Source organism: Dermochelys coriacea, chromosome 13 (assembly GCF_009764565.3).
Source record: "Dermochelys coriacea isolate rDerCor1 chromosome 13, rDerCor1.pri.v4, whole genome shotgun sequence".
NCBI classification, from domain to species: Eukaryota; Metazoa; Chordata; order Testudines; family Dermochelyidae; genus Dermochelys; species Dermochelys coriacea.
Window position 1 is genome coordinate 3,553,673 of NC_050080.1, and position 21,903 is coordinate 3,575,575.

The following is a 21,903-nucleotide window of genomic DNA, read 5'->3' on the forward strand; positions in this document are numbered from 1 at the left end:
GGTTCCTAGAACTGCCCCTTTGCCTGCCTGGGACAAATCTAGGCAACTCCACCAGGCGCCACGGAGAGCCTGAGTGTCTCACTCGCCCGGGTGAACACGGACGGATTCCTCTGCTCAGTTGAGTTCATCTCCAGGGAGCTCTGGAGCGTGTACGTCCCGTCTGGATTCTCAGCCATGGGGGATTACTTTCCTAACCCATCTCATTTCCGTTCTCCAGCCTGGGGAGACTCACGTCCTTCGGATAAAACCCCTCCTCACGGCAGGGGAATGTCACAGACTCGTTCACTGCGACGGGCGCTGGTGGGTCAGTGCCCACTCGCTGCCTCGGTGGAACTGGCAAACAAATGAAAAACATCATGGAAATCTTGATGTACAGAAACGCTCCTTTTCCTTCTGATTCCAAGGGATATTTCAAGACTTGGAAAACATCACTTCCCCGTGGCCCACATCCCACTCCCCACCAACAGGGGAGTTCAATTCTCTCCTTCATTGGAGCATGCCCCCAGCAATACCCCCCTCCTGTCCTGCATGGCAGAGACATTTCAGATGATCAGCCCTCCCGGCTCCCTTCTGGGATGAACTGGATCAGGAGGAATCCCAGCTCAAGGGGGAATCTTCCTAAATTAAAAGAGCCTGAGAATAAGAGATGGACACAAGCTGCTGACTCCAGATGTGAATCTGGATATTAATGCCCCACGGAGCCTCTCCCCACTTCATCCAGCCCTACCCCCCAACGCTGGGGTGGTGCAGATGCCTTAGCCTGATTTGGACTCCATCGCTGCTGTAGGTGGGAGGCTCTGAGCACTGCTGGAGTGCTGCTATGAGACTGGTTACTTGGCGAAGGGCCCGTCTCAAACCCAGCCCAAAGGGCGATGGGTCCGTCTCCGCCCTCACACCCCCCAGTAGTGGTCGGCCCCAGCTGGGCTCCTACCTCGCAGGGCATCGCTGAGGTGGTAAGTCCCACGCAGGGGAGCCGGTAAGGTGCTGTGCTCTACCTGACAGGTGAGCTGGGAGCGGGCGTCTCCTGGGGTCAGGCTCTGGACACGGTGCTGGACATGTTGTAGGAGACGCTCTCGTGTTCAGGGAGAATGCGGGGCTCGGGGGCTGGGAGTTTGGCCCCATTTTTGAGCCAGGTCACAGCGATATCTCTGGGGGAGAATCCTCCTGACTTGCAAGTGAAAGTCACTGAGGGACCCAGCTCTGCCCTGCTGGGGGGGCCGGACACGGACGGAGCCGAGGGGCTGGCTGCAGGGAGAAGCGTTTATCAGTCAGATCCCTCTGCGACTGAGAGCCCTTCCCCCCGCCCCATGGGGCCCACTTCCCCACAGGGACAGCCTGAGATCGGGGGAGCCACAGCCCCTGCCCCATAGCTCATGCCAAGGGGGGACAGGGCAAAACTAGGAGAGTCCTTGCTATGAATGGGGAAGTCTCATAGCAAAGGAAGAAGAACAACCCAGTAACTCCATGGCTGCATCCGAGCTCCGTGCCCACAGCCAGAGCCCTATGGGGAATGGGGGGTGGGAGGGGGAGACTCACCCCAGGACTGTGTCTCGCTGCAGGTCAGTTCTGCCAAGGAGGTGATCACTTTGTGCAGCTGCCCCAGCCTGCCTGGTCCTTGTTCCCTGTCTCCCAGCAGGATGCCCAGGGCACTGGGAGGGGAGGGTAAAACCCCTCGGTGCTGGGAGCAATCCTGGTAGGTGGGTTTAAGAATGAGTCACAGCCTGTTCGATTGGAGGCTGCGAAGGGCTGTACAGACGAGCCCACACATGCCAGCAGCTACAGCAGCTCCTTATGGAGGGCATGCAAGAGAAAAGAGAAGCATCAACCCCCACACCCAATCCCCCTGGCATTCACACACCCTGCTGGTCACACCCCTACAGCACACACCCGACCCCCCCATGCACACACCCTGCTGGTCACACCCCTACAGCACACACCCAACCCCCCCATGCACACACCCTCCTGGTCACACCCATACAGCACACAACCATCCCCCCATGCACACACCCTGCTGGTCACACCCCTACAGCACACACCCAACCCCTCCATGCACACACCCTGGTGGTCACACCCCTACAGCACACACCCGACCCCCCCATGCACACACCCTACTTGTCACACCCCTACAGCACACCCCCGACTCCCACACACCCCCATACACACACCCTGCTGGTCACACCCCTACAGCACACACCCGAACCCCTCCCATGCACACACCTTGCTGGTCACACCCGTACCGCATATTCCTGACACCCCTCCCATGCACATACCCTGCTGGTCACACCCCTACAGCACACACACCCCCCAGTGCATCCTGCAGTTCCTCCAAGATCCACAGCCCCTCCAATAAGGTGTAGGTCACCCCCAGCCCCTACTTTGCTCAGTGGGACTAGGGAAGCCCAGCTGGGTTGTTCCCCATCCTGGTACCAGCCCCCGGCGGGCAGGGTTGTGTGGCTGGGATGGGAGCTCGCCCTCACCGCTCACAGTCACGTTCGTGCCAGCACCGGATCCGATCTTCTCATCGGGTCCTGACGCCTTCTTAACCTTCACGCAGCGATAGGTCCCGGCGTCCTTGGGTCGGGTGCCATTGATGTGGATGGTGAAGTCTGTGCAAGAGCCACTCACAGCCTGCATCACCGGGGGAATGATCCCGTCTCTGCATAAACAAGCTGCCGGCCCCTGCCCAAGTCCTTGAACCACTTCACGGGTCCTACTGGAGCGGGGCCAGTCACAGAGCAGGTCAGTGTGAGGGTCTCTCCCGCTGACACCGACACGGCGCCCTGGGGCTGCAGCAGCTGGAACTTCTGGGCCCCAGCCCCTGGAAGGAGAGAACAGGCCAGGCTGGGGGAGGCTGGGCAGGCCCGGGCACCGCTGTGTGGATCCAGCTCCCAGCCCTGCCTAGAGCTGGGCCCTGCCCGCGGGGGGCGGGGGGGGCTTTAGCTCCCCAGGGAGCAACTTTGTGTCGCTCCACAGCGACCCCTGCAGGCTGCCCCAGAGCCGCGTTTCCAGAGCTCTGCCCTGGCTCCCGGGGGCAGGCAGGGACCAGGGAGCTGTTCGCTGAGCGTGAGCAGGGGAGCCGGGGCAGGGACAGAACCTCCTGGGCACGAGCAGGGACAAGGGCCCTGAGGCCCTGCTGCTGTGCTGCTCCAGCCACACAAACCCCAGGGGTAAACTAGAGGCAGGCTGGCTTCATAGCTTCCAGATCCGAGCCCGTCACACCCACCAGGGGCTCCCGGCACCCCTCCATTCCCGCCTGTGCACCACCTGCCATCCCTTTCTACTTCAGGGCCTCCCTGCAACGCCCCACTCCCTGCCTCATGCCATGGGCTCTAAGTGTCCCCTCATTCCACCCTCCCCCACACCAGGGTCCCCCTTTCCCCAGGGGCTCTGTGTGCCCCCTCATTCCTCCTGTCTCTCTCTCTGCCATACATCAGTGGCTCTGTGTGCCCCCCTGCCCATCTCCCCCGGTACCAGGGTCCCCCATTCTCCTCTTCCACCATGCCCTGCCATTTCCCGCACTGTTATTTTTTCTTTTCTTTCTGTCTGGGAGAGAAGTCACTGAGGGCGTCAGCATGTTACACTGCTCTGGATCACCCAGCTCTTTGATCTCTAGCCAGTTACTGACCGAGCTGAAGCCAGTGTGTGCGCTAACCAGAGACAAGGGTCTCCATGTGTCCCCCATTTCCACCTTCTGGGTTTCCAGTTTGCACCGAAATCAATAGGGTTCCTCCTGTTTGGCACCTGTAACCATCCCTGAAATGTTGGGATTGACAGGTTAGAGTTCAAAAGTTCCTGTGTTACATCCAGCCCAAAAGAGGAGTGGGGCGTAGGGCCTTGCTTCATTCAGCCGACAAATCACCAGCTCAGCATACATTACATAGGGACCACCAGCAACAAGGGCACTGCTTTGGGTGTCACCTACTTCCCATAAAGGGAGAGATACTTTGCTCCTCAGACAGCCCTACCCAGACATGGCAGCCCCGCTTGGCTGACAGAGCTCTGTAGCAAAGTGCTGAGTAAATGAAACTCTCACAGACTTGACCATTGTAAACTCCCCCATGGGACTTTTTCAGGTGCCAACTCTGGGGTGAGAGGTGTCAGGTGAAAAGAAGGGAATTAAAAGGTAGGAACAAATGACCAGTTCTCAGCCTGGAAAGGGGATGGGAACCCAGGGCTTAGTATTAGGCTGAATGATCTTCTGGGTATATATTAAGTATCCACAATGTATATCCACATACATAACAGTATGTACAGCCAGGTGACAGCTAGAAAACAATAAATGCATCCGATGAAGTGAGCTGTAGCTCACGAAAGCTTATGCTCAAATAAATTTGTTAGTCTCTAAGGTGCCACAAGTCCTCCTTTTCTTTTTGCGAATACAGACTAACACGGCTGCTACTCTGAAACCTAGAAAACAATCTGATTGATCAACCTGGGGCAGGGGGATTGTGGGGTCAGGAGGAGCAGTGCATGCTCATGGATTCTGACTCTGTTGTAATTTCTCAGGACAAAGGTCTAGGCAGCTCAGTGAAGACATTTTCTCAGTATACATGAGCTGCAGAAAGAATGGAGTAAGACAAAAGAATCTGTGAAAATGGGGCTGAACCAAAAGGTCTCAGCGTCGCTCCTGGATCCATACAGGATCTCTGCACACGCACAGAACCCCTTCCATTGCGATGGGACAGAGGCAGAAAACAGCTTGCCAGGACCAAGCTGATCAGCAGCTGGGGTCAGGAAGAAGTTTCCTCTTATGGTATAAAATAATACAAGGGCTTAGATCTTCCACTGATGCATCTGGAACTTATCACTGTTGCAAGGAGCAGGAAAACAGTCTAGACAGTTTGTGCCCACCTGTGCAATACATGTGTCTCTTACTGGGGATTTCCAGGAGAAGCAGCAGCACCAGGCGTGGCCGAGACAATCCAGACGTATGGGTCAAGAAAGCCATCATGGTGACAGTGGGAAGACCCTTCAACACTGCAGCCTTTGCCAGCTCCCCATTGGCTCAAGAGATATTGAGAATTCGGAGTTAAGGATCAGACCATCCCCTGATGCAGAAGGAAGTGGACTGCGTTAGTGACATTTCCTGTTTTGAATCTGTGCAGGCTAAACTGTTTTTTCCTTGCTATTAATTTTACTTCTTACAGAAAAGCGGCAGGTGACCCGTGTTCTCTCATGAAGCCTCATATAGTCCAGCCCTCTGACCCCCATGAAATAAAGCACCCATGCTAATGCTGCTGTGGTATTTAAGTGGGGAGAGGTGGCCTTGGCAGAGTGCTGCTCTTTGGGAAGGGGATTCCACAACAATGTTGGGGCATCCCCAACACGGAAATCTACCCTCTCCCCCCAGGAAAAAAATCAAACCAGAGAATTTACCAGTCACGGCATGTTCAGCTACACCCTGAGACCCCTGTTCTAGAGCTATTCTCTGAACAGGACTGTTAATCTGACAGGCCCCTTCATTGCTCATCTGAGTGGGTGGAAGTCACTTAGCCACTCACAGCACCTGAACCATGTTAATGGGCCAAGGAGGTGGGATTGGTCTAGTCTGGGGTTGAGTTTGATGGTGGAGATCTTATGAGATCAGTTTTTCTCTGGAGAGCCAGACCTGAGCCTTGAAACGGGTCTTTTCCTGTTTTGGATCCAATGCAGAACTCACTGCAGGAGCCAGGAAGGTCTTGTGATTACGGCACAGGTGAGCTGGGTTCTTTCACCATATCTGCTATGGAGTCACCTTAGGGGACCTTAGGCAAATCACTTACTATCTCTGGGCTTCTGTCTCCAGTGGTGCAGTGGGGATAACAGCACCTTCCTTTTCCTGCCCCTTGTCTGTCTCGGCTTCTAAGACAGCAGGTTCTGTGGGGCAGGGACTGTCAAGTACCAGTGCCTAGCACAATGGGGCCCAGACACTGTTGTGTCCTCTAGCACCCTGTAATAATGATAACGAAGAAGTAAATGGATGGAGTGATGAACATAAAAAAGAAAAGGAGTACTTGTGGCACCTTAGAGACTAACAAATTTATTTGAGCATAAGCTTTCATGAGCTATAGCTCACTTCATCGGATGCTCAAATAAATAAATAAATAAATAAAGCTTATGCTCAAATAAATTTGTTAGTCTCTAAGGTGCCACAAGTCCTCCTTTTCTTTTTTTGTGAATACAGACTAACAAGGCTGCTACTCTGAAACCAGTGATGAACATGAAACCCTTGCCTTGAAGGGGTTTGGATTTGAGATACCACTTCGGGTCCATGCCTAGTGTTAAAACTGTATAAACATTCCCTTCCCGTGTTTTAACTCTTCGTTAATTTGGGCACAGCCAGTTCTTTTCCTGAGCGATGGCTCAAGCAGCAGGGCAGGCAATAAACTTGTTAATTTCGCATGTGCCAGTTATTTCTATTTCTGTTGTGACTTCTCATTTTCCTTTGCCAGCTGAGCTGTCTGAGCTCAAACCATTGTTGTTAATCCCACAGGACTGACTGGTCTCCAACCTACAGCCCTGCAAATGGCTTTCTGCATGTCGGCGTGGCTTTGGCTGCTGAGCTTGTTGCTGGGTGTCTCTTCCATGGACAAGTCAGGTGAGTGCAAAGTGGGCAAGCGATGGGAGCTTTGCAATACAATTTGGCTGGGCTAAGGAACAGAGAAAGAAATCGGCCAGTTAGGGATCTCCGTGCAGGGGGAAGACAGAGACAGGTAACTATTTATAATAAAGAGAGAGAGAGAGAGTGTGTGTGTGTGTGTTTGTGTGTGTGTTTGTCCCTGTTTGATGGTTTCCTCTCCCTCCCTTCCCCTTTTACACCTTAATGTCTTTTCAGGTTATAAGCTTTTTGGAGCGTGATCATGTCCATGTGTTTGTACAGTGTTCAGCTGCACCCATCTTGATTGGGTCCTCTGAGCACTGGGGTAACAAAAGTGTTTAAAATAACAGAGCATTTACCCTCCCAGGGAGGCTGGGACACAGTGTTGCAAGGTTAAAGGTCTTTCCATGTATTTCCCAGTGAATGGGACTCGACTCTGCAAAAACATCACGGTTCTTGACAGGTTTCAGAGTAGCAGCCGTGTTAGTTTGTATTAGGAAAAAGAAAAGGAGTACTTGTGGCACCTTAGAGACTAACAAATTTATTTGAGCATAAGTTTTCGTGAGCTACAGCACTTGGACTCTTTTCCAGGAGCTCCTCTGCAGTTTTCCTCCAGGTACATGCACACAGCACAGACCAGGCAGCACATGCATGTCCTGCGCACTTTCCTTGCACCCAGCCCTGCACTGCTGTGACTTCCCTCTTGCAGAGCTGGGCTGCATGGAGTCCTGGCAGAGCTGCTCCCACATCACCTGCTCAGTTTTGCAGCAGAGCATCAAGTGATTTCAGTCCTGGAAGAGCTGCTGGAACCCAGCTTCTTAAAGAGCAGCAGACTCTGGACAGAAAACTCCTGAAAAGCATTGTACTTAGAAACGAGTCCTCCCCGCCTCTTCCCGCATTTGCTGCGTCTCTGGGGGCTTATTCCCTCTCAGCGAGAACTGCAGGCGAACAGGGTCTTGGTTTGAGCAGAGATCTGACCCATCCGCTTCCCCCTCCCCTCTCCCTTTGCCACCACAGCTCTGATGATCTCCCAGACCAGCTGCTCCAGGTGGGGAATAACCAGCAATAACGCATGACCTCGTCAAGAGACAAAGTTCCTGCTTTCGTGTGACCACCCCAAGTTTATAAATAAAAAAAGGGGAAGAGACATGCACTGACATTACTTGCAGAGTGTCTCTGCACAGAATGTTGTTTCCAGGTTTGCATGTTCTGCACAAGCAACACGAGGAGCCAGTTTTGCCATTGCTGAGCAAGTGCCTTCACCAGCATCCAGCCAGGAACATGGCAACCCACGACCTGCCCCAGACTCTGCGCCGAGAGAACCAGACTCAACCCCTCTGCAGTAACAGCCATGGGATGTGCCCAGGGTGGCTCTCTGAATTCTTTTGATGAGGCAGGGGAAAGGGCAGGCTTTGTTCTGCCCCCAGCAGCAGCAGCACTAACCCCAAACATTGTGGATCTCGAAGGATCCATCAGAGGCCGTGGCCACCAGCCTCCAAGCTCAGCAGCTTCACGCCGACTCCAGGGCTTTCTTCAGCCCTCCCCAGCCCCTGACAGCACAGCTCCATGGAAACCCCACTGCCAAGGCTGCCTCGGCCAGCAGCTGCTCCCCGGATGCCCATAAGGGCTCGATGCCAGGGAGTGAAGCTCCAGAAGAGGGTGCATGGGGGCTGCTGGGCAGCATTGCCACAGGGTTTGGGGGGACATAATCCCATTGGATCTAAGGGTTACCGATCCCAACACAAGCCAGTTCAAGAGCAGAGTCTGGTCCTGTGGGCGAAAGCATTCAGCCAGCCTCAACAAGGCATCTGATAAGGCATGCAAATTGTGCACTTGCCCCCTATCCCCTCCCCCCACAAATCTTTGCACATGCAGTCTCGGAGTTGTGCACATGAATTGGGTAATTTGGTGCCCAATCACTCATCTGCCTGGGCAAACGCCCGTCTGTACCTGCTGATTTCAGACATGCCAGTGTGGAGGCCCAGACTGGGAATTTGCCCTGGGGTTGTAACTTGGTTTTTGTTTACAGCACAAGGAACATTAAAAGTTCAGGTGGGAACAACCCCCCCATCTTGATTTCCCGGGACTCAGCAAAGTGGGGGGTTTAAGTAGGATGGAACAGAGCGCAGGGAGGTAAATGGTTAAATCCAACAGACGTCAGAGTGCCCAGATCAACTTAGGGCTTCCGAAACCAAGTCCCCTGTTCCTCGTGGGTGGAGAGGAAGGTCTCATGGAACACGCTGTGGATCTCAAAGGATCCATCAGAGGCTGTGGCCACCAGCCTCCAAGTTCAGCAGCTTCCCGCCGACTCCAGGGCTTTCTTCAGCCCTCCCCAGCCCCTGACAGCACAGCTCCATGGAAATCCCACTGCCAAGGCTGCCTCGGCCAGCAGCTGCTCCCCGGATGCCCATAAGGGCTCGATGCCAGGGAGTGAAGCTCCAGAAGAGGGTGCATGGGGGCTGCTGGGCAGCATTGCCACAGGGTTTGGGGGGACATAATCCCATTGGATCTAAGGGTTACCGATCCCTTATTGTGCAAATAATACACAATATCAGGAATAATAACAACCCATTATCCTTGTCATTAACTAAAACCCTCCCACTGTCTCTGCACTGCAGGTGCCGGGGCCCGGGAGTTCCAGCTGCTGCAGTCCCAGGGCGCCGTGTCGCTGTCAGTGGGAGACACTCTCACACTGACCTGCTCTGTGACTGGCCCCGCTCCAGTAGGACCCGTGAAGTGGTTCAAGGACTTGGGCAGGGGCCGGCAGCTCGTTTATGCAGAGACGGGATCATTCCCCCGGGTGACGCGAACTGTGGGTGGCTCTGACTCAGACTTCACCATCCGCATCAGTGACACCCGCCCCGCGGACGCTGGGACCTATCAATGTGTGAAGTTTAAGAGGGGGTCGGGACCTGATAAGGAGATCAGATCCGGCGCTGGCATGGCCGTCTCTGTGGGCGGTGAGTGCGAGCTCCCATCCCACCCACACACCCCTCCCCACCAGGGCTGATACCAGGGCTGGGAACAAACCCAGTTCAAACTCTTCCTGCCCATTCTGTTAGCTATTCTTGTAGCTGTAACATGCCTTGTGCGGTAGAGAAGACAACGGATTCAGCAGTAACAGAGATAATGATGAATCTTAGCAAGGCTGCAGGACGCAGGCACACCCTGTGGCTCTCCAGCTTCCAGACTAACACAGCCTGTGCTGCCCAGTGTCACCACACAGTGTCCCCCTGAATCCTGGCCTGGGTTTTTAATGTAGATTCCAAGGCCAGAAGGGACCTTTGTGTCTAGTCTGACTTCCTGTATAGCACAGGCCAGAGAACTGCCCCAAAATAATCCCTAGAGCGGATCTGTTAGAAAAACATCCCAGTCTTGATTTAAAAATGGTCAGTGATGGAGAATCCTCACAACCCTTGGGAACTTTTCCCAGTGGTTAATTACTCTCATTGTTAAAAAATTTACGCCTTATTTAGCTTCAACTTCCAGCCATTGGATCATGTTATACCTTTCTAAACTGAAGAGCCCATTATTAAATATGTGTTCTCCAATGTAGGTACAGTTCTTATAGAATATGATCAAGCCATCCCTTAACCTTCTCTTTGTTAAGCTAAACAGATTGAACTCCTGGAGTCGATCACGGTAAAACAAGTTTTCTAATCCTTTAAATAATTCTCGTGGTTTTTCTCTGACAACTCTCCAATTCAGCAACATCCTTCCTGTATTATGGGCACCAGAACTGGACACAGGATTCCAGCAGCAGTTGCACCAGTGCCAAATACAGAGATAAAATAACCGCTCTACTTCTACTCGAGATTCCCGTGTTTATGCATCCTAGAATCGCATTAGCCCTTTTGGCCATTGCATCATGCTGGGAGCTGATGTTCAGCTGATTAGCCACCATGACCCTCACATCTTTTCCAGAGTCCCTGCTTCCCAGGTTTGAGTCTCCAATTGTGTGAATGTGGCCTCGTTCTTTGTTCCTAGATGTATATATTTGCATTTAGCCATGTTAAAAAACATTGTTTATTTGTGCATAGCTTACCAAGCAATCCATATCGCTCTGTATAAGTGACCCGGCCTCTTCATTATTTACCATTCCCCAATTTTTCTGTCATCTGTTCACTTTATCAGTGGTGATTTTATGTTTTCTTTCAGATCATTAATAAAAATGTTTAATAGTGTAGGGCCAAGAACTGATCCCTGCAGGATCCCTCTGGAGACACACTCTTTCAATGATGACTTCCGGTTTACAGTTACATTTTGAGACCTATCAGTTAGCCAGCTTTTAATCCACTTAATGTGTGCCATGTTAATTTTATATCTTTCTAGTTTTCCATCAAAATATCCTGCATCAAATGCCTTACAGAAGTTCAAGTATATTACCACTATTACCTTTACCAAGCTTGTAATCTCATAAAAAAAAGATACTAAGTTAATTTAACAGGATTTATTTTCCATAAACCCACATTGATTGGCATTAATTATATTACCCTCCTTTAATTCTTTATTAATCAAGTCCCATATCAGCTGCTCCATCATCTTGCCAGGCGTCGATGTCAGACTGGCAGGCCTATAATTACCTAGATCATCCTGGAGACCTTTTTTAAATACTGCACAACATTAGCTTTCTTCCAGTCTTCTGGAACTTCCTGGGTGTTCCAAGATTTATTGAAAATCAACATTAATGGTCCAGTGAGCTGCTCAGCCAGTTCTTTTAAAACACTTGAATCCAAGTTATCCAGACCTGCTGATTTAAAAATATCTGACTTTAGTAGCTACTATTTAACATCCTCCAGAGACACTAGTGGAATGGAAAGAGTGTTGTCATATGACATGACTACATGATATGTTTTTTCCCCAGTATAGAACAGAAATATTTATTGAATACTTCTGCCTTTTCTCCATTATTACTGATAATTCTACCATTTTCAAGTAATGGATCAGTTCCATTGTTAGGATTCTTTTTGTTCCTAATATATTTTAAAAACTCCTTATTGCCTTAACTCTGCTGGTCATAGATTTTGCCTTGTATCCCTTTGCTTCCCTTATCAATTTTCTAAAATTCCTAGCTTCTGATTTATATTCATTACTATCAACTTTCCTTTTCTTCCAATTGTTTTATTTTTATTGAAATAGATAAATAATAACTGCCTTCACTGCCTCTTTAAAGTAGGTAGGTTTTTTAACCAACATGGCCTTCTTCATCGATTGTGGCTTTTGAGGCATCTAGTAGAGTGTTCTTAAACAATTCCTAATTATTCACTTTTTTCTGATTAAATTCTTCCTCCCACGTGATTTGGCTCATAATTATTTCCAGCTTTTTGAAACTGGCCCTTAGAAAGCAACGTTTATATATCTATATCACTTGTCTGGACTTTATTCTGTTTGCACATCATAAATATGATCAAATCATGACGACTTGTCCCTAAAATGCCTTTGTTTTTTAGTTCTGTGTTCAGTTCCTCTTTATCTATCATGGCAAGGTGTAATATAGAATTCCCCTGTGTTGGTTGCAACACTTTTTTGTTAGGAAATTGTCATCTATAATGTTTAGAAATTCCAAGGATGTTTTAATACTGGCAGTATGAGACCCCTAGCATATGTCACTCAAATTGAAGTGCCCCATCCTGTTCCCTAGTATAATTTGGAAGTCTGTAGCAGACTCCAATTAATACCCCATCTGGTGCTTTACCTGTTAGGACATTGATCCATAAGCATTCAAAATCATTTTCTTCTAAGTTATCAGTGACTTGGAAATAGGTAATGCCATCTTTGATATAGAGTGTCACGCCCTCTCCCCTTTTGCCCACTCTGTCTTTCCTAAAGAGGTTTCAGAGTAGCTACACTGACCATTTCCATCTCAGCCAATTGATTCCCTGGATTCAAATTCAAACCCTCGGTCATTACAGGAGGAGGGCCTGGATCCAGTCTCAAAGAGACACAGTCACCCCCCAACAGGGTCTCACAGCTGATATCCTGGAGAACCCCAACAACCAGCCAGCCCAACCCCTCCTGGGCAACCTGGTGATCCCAAGCTTCCCAGGGATCACCATATTGATGCCAAACTTAGTGTGGACACCGGATCGGCATCGCCCACTGCAGCCCAGAACTCCTGAGCTCAAGCGATCCGCTGGCCTCATACATTCCTAAAGAAGTTGTAACTGTTGATTTTAACATTCCAGTAGTGTACATCCTCCCACCAGGTGTCAGTAACACCACCTAGCTCAAATGTATGCTCATAAAGGAGCCATTCCAATTCCTTTTTGGTACCCAGGCTCCTAGGCAATCCTGGAAGGTGACTGTGGACCACGTTACAGAAGCATTGCAGACAAACTCACCAGTCAGTTATTTATGCACTTCAGAATGGTCTCTGCCAACCCCTGAAGTGCAGCTTGTGACGCTAGGTTATATTTTCCCAGATCACCCCCAGGTTTCTGTGCCTGCTGCTGCCGGGACAGTCTGTGTCCTCCTTGTCGTTTTAGTCCTTGTCTCCACTTACTACTTTGTGAGAAAGAAGAGAGGTGAGTGCAGCATTTCAACCAGCCTGTTCCATTTACTCCAGGGGTATTTGCTGGTCCTAGCATGACTAACTGACCCTGTTGTTTCTTTCCTCTGCCCATCTAGGTAGGAGCCCCTCCACAGCCAGGTCTGTATAAAACTGGTGTTAATTCAACAACTCTTAGTCAAACTAACTCAGTCTCACCTGTTCTCTCTCTGTCTGACCCAACAGCCTCCTGGCTTAATTCCCTCAAAGCATGTTGTTTTGTAAAAAAATCTTTTTATCCATAACACTTTTCTGTGTCTGCTTATTGTGACTTGAATTCTGCCTGAAGCTGGACTCCAGTAGTTTGTATCTATGCTGGGACTAAGCGTTTCTCTGGCACCTGTTACCTTGATATTTAAGAGCCCAGCAAAGCAATATAAAAAGCAAGAGCACAGAATGTCCACCTCCAAAATCACCCCCGAATACAAAGCCGATTTCATGTTTGGCCAAGAACCCCAGCCAAACTTCCAGGGCCAGATTCTGTCCTTGGGATGGACTCAGCTCCTTTTCTGCTACACAGTTCAGTTCTTGGGGGGCAAAATCCTCTTATATGTGTCTAATTAGGATTCTCTTTCCCACAGGTCTCAGACTCCCTTTCCAGATACCATGAGGACTCACAGCCAGGTATGAAGAGATGCTGATACAAAGGGAGAGTGGCCCTCTTGGGTAATCCACAGTTCAAGCTAGGCATGTGGTTCCCAACTTGAGGAGACATGTAACCTGCACTGGCTTGGATCAAGCTTGGGTGCTAACACCAGAGTGTAGCTGCAGCAGTGGGAGCAGCGGGAGAGGCTAGCTCCCTGGGTACACACTCATCTAAGACCTAGGCATGTTCTCAGGGTGGCCACGCCCGTGGCTTCACTCTTGCGTGAGTGTGTCTCCTCGACCCGGGAATCGCACCCGCAGCTTTAAGTGGTGTGACGGGACAAGGCCAGATGGCTATAGAAAAGTAGTCCTTTTGGGATCCGGGAAGTGGGCAGGCGAAGTCCGTCCACTGCTAAAGGATCCCCCCCAGCCTAGAAGGGGGATCCACAGGACCTAGATTCCAAATAATTCCGGGGGACAACTAATGAAATAACAGGGACAGGAGTGTGGTCAAAGGGTCAAATGAAGGGAACCGGACGGGGACACGGAGCAGAGAACCCCGGACAGCGCCCACTGCTCCTCAAAGGCGTCAAGGGAGTCAGAGGACGCCACCCAGAGGAACTCTGCCCGGATACGTGAACGGACCGAGGATCGGAAATAGGCCCCACAGTCACAGGAGACTCCATCGGCCAACCTCCTCACTCTGGTTTTATAGATGGCCAATTTAGCTAGGGCCAAGAGGAGGGCGACCAGGAGATCCCGTGACTTTGTGGGGCCACAGATAGGGAGTGCATAGATAAGAAGGTGAGGGGAAAAGTGCAACCAAAAACGTAATAAAATATTGGTGAGGAGCCAGAATAGGGGCTGCAGCCTGGCACACTCCAGGTATATATGTTCCAGGGTTTCCCTCACGCCGCAAAAAGGGCAGGTGTCTGGGATTGAGGTGAACCGCGCCAAGTACATGCCTGTGCTCACAGCTCCGTGAAGGAGCCGCCAACTGACATCCCTAGCGGGCCTTGGGACTAAGGTGGAATATAGGCTGGCCCACCGGGGCTCCTCACCCTCCAAAGATGGCAGGAGGTCCTGCCATTTTGTATCAGGGTGGGACACGAGGATGAGGGCGTGAAGGGTGTGGAGCACGAGCGTGTAGAGATGTTTTCTTGGCGCGGTTTGAAAGCAGACCAGCTGCATCTCGTGCAGCCGGCTTACAGTGAAGGGGTGAGGGGGTCGGTTGGGTCCACGGGGCAGGGGTTCAATTAAAAGGTCCGGCAGGCCTGGGGTAACGGGTGGGCAGGGCGTGCCCTCGTGCAGGACCCAGTCGAGATAAACCCGAGCAGCGGGCGGCAAAGCAGCCTTCACCTCCTGAAGTATGCGCCGGGGAGTACAAGGTCTGGAAAGCCCCATGCGCTGAGCGAGCGTCAGGGGATCCAGCCAGTCTCCCCGGTCATAGTCCAGGAGGTCTCCAACTCTTGTGACCTCTGCCAGGACCAACCTCTGGTGCACCAAGCGGGACTCCGCCACCTGCACATGGAGCTGGGGGTTGTGTAGCAGGGGCTCCGCAAGGAGATCTGCCCCCTCAGTGGCTGCCACGGACCTGGTCATTGAAAAGAGTTTCCAGGTCCAGAGGAGGTCTTGGTAGAAGATCTGCAGCCCGGGGAGGTCTCGCGGAAGACCTCTCGGATGGAAATAAAGGAGCTGCCGGTCGTATCGGAGCCCTTGAAAGCGGCGCAGGAAGGCGTGCGCCAGTATGCTCCATGCCAGACTTCGTGCACCATAAAGGAGCCTCTGCAGGGCCTGGAAGCAGAAAACATGGACCTGAGTAAGCAGACAATTCAGGCCCTGCCCTCCCTCCTCCAGGGGTAGATGGAGAACTCCTGCAGGGACCCAGTGCAGTCCTGACCAAAAAAACTCCAGAATCAATGTCCGGAGGTTGGCCAGGAAACCCGGGGCCGGGACCAGGCTATTGAGCCGGTACCAGAGCATGGACAGGACTAGTTGATTAAGCACCAGCGCTCTCCCTCGAAGGGAGAGGCACCGGAGTAGTCCTGTCCATTTCCGGAGCCGCTCTATCACCCCGCCCTCTAAATTCTGCCAGTTCTCCGGCAGAGAGGGATGCGTGGCAGAAAGGTAAACGCCCAGATAGAGCAGCGGACCCATGCTCCACCGGATGACCTGAAGCGTGGGTGGGAGGGAGCTCGCCTGCCGCCAGTCCCCTACCACCAAGCCAGAGCTCTTGACCCAGTTGACCCGCGCGGAGGAGGCTGCCGAATAGATGGCCTGGCAAGCCTCCACCCGCGCCAAGTCGCCCGGGTCCTGGACCACGAGGAGCATGTCATCAGCGTACCAACCGCAGCTCCAGCTCCCGCAGCACCAACCCTGTCAACCTCCTTCGGAGGAGACAGAGGAAGGGCTCGATCGCCAGAGCATACAGCTGGCCCAAGAGGGGGCACCCCTGCCGTACTCCTCGCCCGAAGCTGACCGGTTCGGTCAGGGTCCAATTGAGCCTGACCAGACACTGCAGAGGCGTACAGCGCCCGGAGAAAACTCACAAACTGGGGTCCAAAGCCAAAACGCTTGCAGAGTGCTCAGGAGATACCCGTGATCCAGCTTGTCGAATGCCTTCTCCCGATCTAAAGACAGGAGGGCGAACGACAGACCATCCCTGCACCTGAGTTCCAAAAGGTCCCGGACCAGATATAGGTTGTCGAAGATGCTGCGGCCCGGGATGGTGTAGGTCTGGTCTGGGTCGACCATGTCCGCCAGCACGGACCCTAGCCACGGCGAGATTGCTTTTGCCATGACTTTGTAGTCCGTGCTGAGGAGCGAGACGGGACGCCAATTTCGTAAATCGCGGAGGTCCCCCTTCTTCGGCAATAAGGCGAGCACGGCTCGCCTGCACGAAAGAGGGAGGACCCCGCTCTGCAAAGACTCGGCCCAGACGGTGACTAGGTCTGGGCCGAGGACGTCCCAGAACACGCGGTAGAACTCCACAGTCAGCCCATCCATGCCCGGAGATTTATTGGTGGGCGTGCGACGGAGGGTTTCCGAGAACTCAGCCAGAGTGAGAGGCAGCTCTAGCCGGTCTGTCGCCCACGCTGACCGTCGGGAGCTCCTCCCAGAGCACTCTGCAAGCGTTAGGATCGGTCGGATCCAGGGAGAAAAGGCTTGCGTAGAAGGCTCTTGCCCTCCCGCACATCTCCACCGGATCCGTGAGGGGGTGCCATCTTCTGCCAGAAGGCAGATGACATGTTTCTTGGCCCCCCTCTTTTTCTCCAGGGCCTAGAAGAAGTGGGAGCCGCGATCCATCTTCCGAAGGAGATGGATGCGGGATCGAACAAAGGCACCCCGGGCCTGATGGTCCTTGAGGGCCTGGAGCTCCTCCCGCTTCTCCCAGCACGCTCCACAGAGGCGTGGATCCTTGGGGCTGGTGGCCAGACGCCTATCCAGCTCTAAGACCTTCCGTTCCAACTGCTCTATCGCCGCATCCCTCCGTCGGCTGGCGCCCCAGGTATAGTCACGGCAGAAGAGCTGGGCGCGCACCTTCCCTAGGTCCCACCACCGCCGCGCCGAGGGAAAGGCACGCTGCTGCCCTCGCCAGGCCAGCCAGAACTCCCGGAAGGACGCCACGAAGCCCGCGTCCTCCAGCAAGCTGTTGTTGAAATGCCAATAGGCCTGCGCAGAGGGAGGCCGTTACAGTGGCTAAATGATGATCAGAATATGGGGCCAGATGGATGCTGGAGGAGCGGGCTCATGAAAGATGGAAGCGTGATAAATAAATGCGGTCCAACCGGGAGTGGCTCGACTGATGGGCCTCTGCCCAGACAAAGGTGAACGTGGAAGTGTCATCCGGGTGGTGGTCGCGCCAGACGTCCACCATGGAGTGGTATTCGACTATCTCCTGGAGGACGGCGACGGCGGCCGGGCTCTGCTCAGTCCCCGAGCAGTCCCGCTCCTCGAGGGTGATGTTAAAGTCCCGTCCCAGGACCAGGCAGTCATGAGGATCCAAGGTGCCGAGGAAGGCGGATGCCTGCTGATAGAATGGCAGCCGCTCCAGACTCACTGCCGGGGCATAGATGTTGACGAGGTTGACTACGAGCCCCTCCATGCGGACCCGGAGGTGCAGCAGGCGACCCGGCACAGCCTCAGTGACCCCCAGCACCTCGGGCTGTAGGTCAGGGGAGAACAGGATCGCCACTCCAGCCGTATGAACTGTGAGATGGCTAAAGTAGACCCTGTCCCCCCAATCCAGCTGCCAGCTGTCTTCAGCGGTCAGATCCGTATGGGTCTCCTGCAGGAAAACCACAGAGTACCCCCCCTCCCGAAGGAAGGAGAGCACCTGGGACCTGCGGAGACCCATCCTACAGCCACGGGTGTTCAATGTTGCGATGGTAAGAGGTGCCATGAGGAGGGCTGGGGGGGATCCTCGCCGGCAGGGATGCTTGCGGCTCCCGACGGGCTGCGCAGCAGTCTGTGACCCACCCCGTAGGTGAGTAAGGAGTCACGGAAGAGGTGGACCCGCTGGTAGGCCACGGCGCCCTGCCTCCCGGTCCTTTTACCCTCCCCCATGAGGGCCCTTGCGGCCTGGAGGATTTGATTAAAGTCCCCCCATTGCTGGAGAGCAAGCTGGACTTTGTTGCGGGAGCCACGGACGTCTTCTAGAAACTCCCGCAACTCCTCTCGCAGCGCATGGGGGGCTGGGGTTACGGTCTCCTGGTTACTCCCCAACAGGGCACTTGGTACAGCCACGTGGCCCACCGAGATGGGCAGACAGGGTGCGGACCCCCGACGGGGCTCCTGATGGGTTGGCCTGAACACTGGGGTGATAGGGGGTGGTGGAGGGAGGATAGCAGCCCCTGGTGGGTCGGGACGGGTAAACACAAAGGCCGCTCCCTGGGAGTCATCTGTTGGAAAAGGGAAGGAGACAGCCCCAGGGGCGGCAATAACATCTCGGGAGGTGGATGGGATAAGGGCAGGGGCAGGGGTAGAGGTGAGAGTCTGGGTGGGGAGAGGGTTCTCAGTGATGCCGGGCACAAGCTCTATGGTGGATTTGGCAGCCACGGCATCAGGAGGTGGACTCGCTTCTGTAGGGCCCTCTCTCGGGAAGGAGGTCGAACGCTCCTCACCAATGAGGGGTGCCCCTGGTGGCTCAGGTCCCAGCCGCATGGCACTGGCCGTCGCCTCACCAGGCTCGGCGGCTCTCAGTGGGATGCCATCTGCAGCCGGGTCGATGGGGGAGTCCAGGGGCTCCTCGGAGGTGGGAGCGGAAGCAACGGTTGGGGGAGGGAACATGGGGAAAGGGGGCTGGAGTGAAATCGCCCAGATCAAGGCCTGCTGGCATAGGATCGTCCTCCCCCTGGGTGACCAGGGTCAGACCCAGGGCCTCGATCTCCTCATATATAGACGGGAAATCATTTTCCGCCACCCCGGGATTCTCCCCGTCGGCACCTGACGCGACGGTTGCCTCGGGGCACACTGGGGTTTCAGATGGTGCCTTGGGGGTCTCGGAGGGGAGGGTCTCCTGGGGAGGGGAGATACCACCTTCCAGTGCTGCCATGTCTTCCCCAGCCGGCTCTGGTGGATGGAGCACACCCATGGGTAAAGCAAAAGGCTCGGCATCGGTGCCCCCTTTCCTGGTCTTCTGGGGGGCCTCCGCATCAGATGGGAGGAGCGGAGCTCGAGCCTTCCGCTTGCCCCGCTTCCCCTGGACTAGGGCCCAGCCCTCCATGGCATCATCCGGGGGCTGGTTAGCAGGGGTTGTGTCAGGGGGCAGAGGCGATGGCTCAGGGACTCGAGGGGGTAATGGTGGGGCAGCACAAGGGAGGGAAGATTCCCCTTGGGGCGGGCCCTCTCCCATGCCCGGCGGTGTCCCTGCCGCACCCTCCTCCACAGGCCCCGCCAGATTGCAAACAGCAGGGGCGGGGCTCTCCCGCTCGTCTGGGCATAGTTGGGGAGGTGCCCCTTGGGCCCGAGTGGGAGCAATGGTGGACTGGGAAGGAGGAGGGGCGGTTTCGGGCGCCGGGCAACCAGGGGCGCCGGCGATGACGGGGCCGGTGCCCTGCTGGGGCTCGGGGGTCCCGGATGCCCCTCCTTGCCGGGCCAGGGGGCAGTCCCTCCGGACGTGCCCCATTGCCCGGCAGAGGTAGCACCGGGCCTCCCCCGTGGAGTAATGCACCCGGTAACGGGCCCCCTGGTAGGGGACTAGGAAGGACCCCTCCAGCGCCTCTCCGTCACACGCCGCCGGCGGCAGTTGAAGCTGCACTTGCCGGCGGAAGGAGAGGACGTGACGGAGGGCGGGGTCTTTGCAGCCCAACGGGAGAGGGCTGATGACAGAGATGGGCTTCCCCAGGGTAGAGAGGGCGGGTAACAGGGCGGCATTGGGAAGAAAGGGAGGGACGGAGGTCAGGACCAGGCGGACGCCCAGGTCCTCTAGCAGCTCCAGGGGGACGAACACGCCCCCCACCGCCAGGCCCTTCTCCACCGCCTCCTGGGCGGCGGCCTCCGATGTTAAGAAGAAGACGACCTTGCCATACATTTTGGAAGCCGCCACAATGGCTGTGGGCCCCACCACCCTCGCCAACGCCCGCACATAGGTTTCCACGTGGGGTGAGGCGGGCACCAGGAGGCAACGGACGCCGTGCTTCCTGGTCATGGTGGGAAAGGGGCCCCGGCCGCTATAGATGGTAGTGGAGGCGGTGGGCAGGAGAGATGACGTAGCGGCGGGGGGGGCTGCCGCCACCTGGGCGTGTGCTCTGGGGGCCGGGGGAGGGACACCCGCAGAGCTGGTGGAGGGAACAGCGGGGAGGGACACCCCAGCCAGTGGTGGGGCCGGGGCATTGGGGGTACCCCCTGCCATGGAGGGCCTGGTCTTTTTAACAGAGCCCTTCCCCTTCTTCTTCCCCTGGCCCTTCCCGCCGGCTGGGGAGGCTCCCCCCGAATCTGAGGGGGTGAGAGACGTGGCAGCAGTGGAGGTCACCCCGGTGCCGCTGGGCTCAGGGTCCTGTTGGGGTTTTTCTAGAGCCTCCGCTTTCTTTTTTTAAAACCTAGCCTCTGAGTGTGTGACTCACTGGCAGCCCTGCTGGCATTAACCTCTTCAGTGCCAGGCATGGACTGTATCCAGAGAAGTCGGGAGTCTGCATGCCGTGTGGGGATGTTTTATTGAATGGTACAGCATCCAGCACAAACCAGGGCATACAAGGACCGCTCTGGTGGCCATATGTGCTGACAGCAGAGAGGGGCTGAAGAAATAAACTGCTTGGAGGGCAGGGGGAGGAAACTGGTCGGTTCGGGCTGACGGTAACTTTGCAATCTCTCCTCTTTTCCTCCTCCCTGCTCTTTGGGTGCAAGGCTGCACAACAGCAGGCCAGGGAGTAATTAAGAGGGATAAGAAGAGGGCAGTTTGTTCTTATAACCACAGGGATGCCATACCGTGCATGTGCTCATGCATAACTCAGGGTGTCCATAGCGCTCGCTGCTGTACCCAGGAACCAATTCATGCACCCTTTCATTTTAGCCCAGTGATGACAAAGACCCAGACGTGCTCTATGCTGACCTGCAGCACGCAGCCAGGCTCAAGAAAAGGGCCCCGGAAGAACATTCTGAATATGTTGCCATTAAGGTAACCCAGGCCATTGCCAGGTAGAGGGAGAAGGCGGCGTGGCTCTGGACAACCTCGGAGAAAGACTTAAAGAGCTGCTGTCGGAGGAGGAAGCAGCAGCTCTCTGGAGGGCACAGTGAGAAAGGAGAAGTGAGGGCAGTTTCTAAAATTCTATCATGCAAGTCACATAAGGTCTTCCCCATGGGGGGCCCGGAACTGACACAGAGTCTCTTGTTCCCCCGGGCACTTTGTTACGGTTTCGCTGTCATTTGCCAGCATGGGTATGACTCAGAACCGGGGGAACTCATGACCTGGAAAGTCAGCAGCTGCCTGGCATGTTCCTGTTTTCATAAACAATTAAAGATTTCAATTATATTCTCTCTAAGCAGAGCCAACGACTATTTGCCCTGTGAAATCTGAGCCGCGGCCTTTGAACGGATGGTATCGGAGGCCAGCACATGAACTGCCTCTGTGATTTCTGAGGTTGCTCTCAGGATAAAGTCTTCTAATGGTGGGACACATAGATAGGGCTGACTTCTCTTTTTCCCCGGGAGTCCTCCACCCCCAGGCCCCCGCCCCCACGCCGTCTCTTCCTGCCGA

General features: G+C 54.3%; 2 protein-coding genes across 5 annotated transcripts; one reads left to right on the plus strand and one right to left on the minus strand.

The window, feature by feature from the left end:
• Positions 1-13: 13 nt before the first annotated feature.
• On the minus strand, positions 14-4,948 carry LOC119841769 (signal-regulatory protein beta-1-like). Its single transcript, XM_038369365.2, is given in 7 exon segments — positions 14-196; positions 199-333; positions 932-1,039; positions 1,042-1,245; positions 2,478-2,645; positions 2,648-2,818; positions 4,876-4,948. Coding segments are annotated over 7 exon segments (1,017 nt in total). The 3' UTR covers positions 14-38.
• Positions 4,489-21,688, plus strand: LOC119842370 (signal-regulatory protein beta-1-like). 4 transcript variants are annotated; one of them, XM_043495869.1, is made up of 7 exons: positions 4,489-5,072; positions 6,473-6,577; positions 9,196-9,537; positions 12,985-13,101; positions 13,205-13,226; positions 13,706-13,748; positions 21,220-21,688. In XM_043495869.1, the coding sequence occupies exons 1-7, from the start codon at positions 4,931-4,933 to the stop codon at positions 21,346-21,348; spliced, it is 900 nt and encodes a 299-aa protein (XP_043351804.1). In that variant the 5' UTR covers positions 4,489-4,930; the 3' UTR covers positions 21,349-21,688. The 4 variants fall into 4 exon arrangements, with proteins under 4 accessions (XP_043351804.1, XP_043351803.1, XP_043351805.1 ...); XM_043495868.1 differs by having other exon boundaries at positions 4,490-5,072; positions 6,473-6,578; positions 9,191-9,537; XM_043495870.1 differs by having other exon boundaries at positions 4,490-5,072; positions 6,473-6,578; positions 9,191-9,537; positions 13,000-13,101.
• The last annotated feature ends 215 nt before the right edge of the window (positions 21,689-21,903 follow it).

Excerpts from the sequence above, each read along its gene's own strand:
- LOC119842370 (XM_043495868.1), top strand. The coding sequence starts at position 4,931 with ATGGGTCAAGAAAGCCATCATGGTGACAGTGGGAAGACCCTTCAACAC. Across the intron at positions 13,102-13,204 it reads CTTTGTGAGAAAGAAGAGAG|GTAGGAGCCCCTCCACAGCC; the intron begins GTGAGTGCAGCA and ends CTGCCCATCTAG. Across the intron at positions 13,749-21,219 it reads CCATGAGGACTCACAGCCAG|CCCAGTGATGACAAAGACCC; the intron begins GTATGAAGAGAT and ends CTTTCATTTTAG.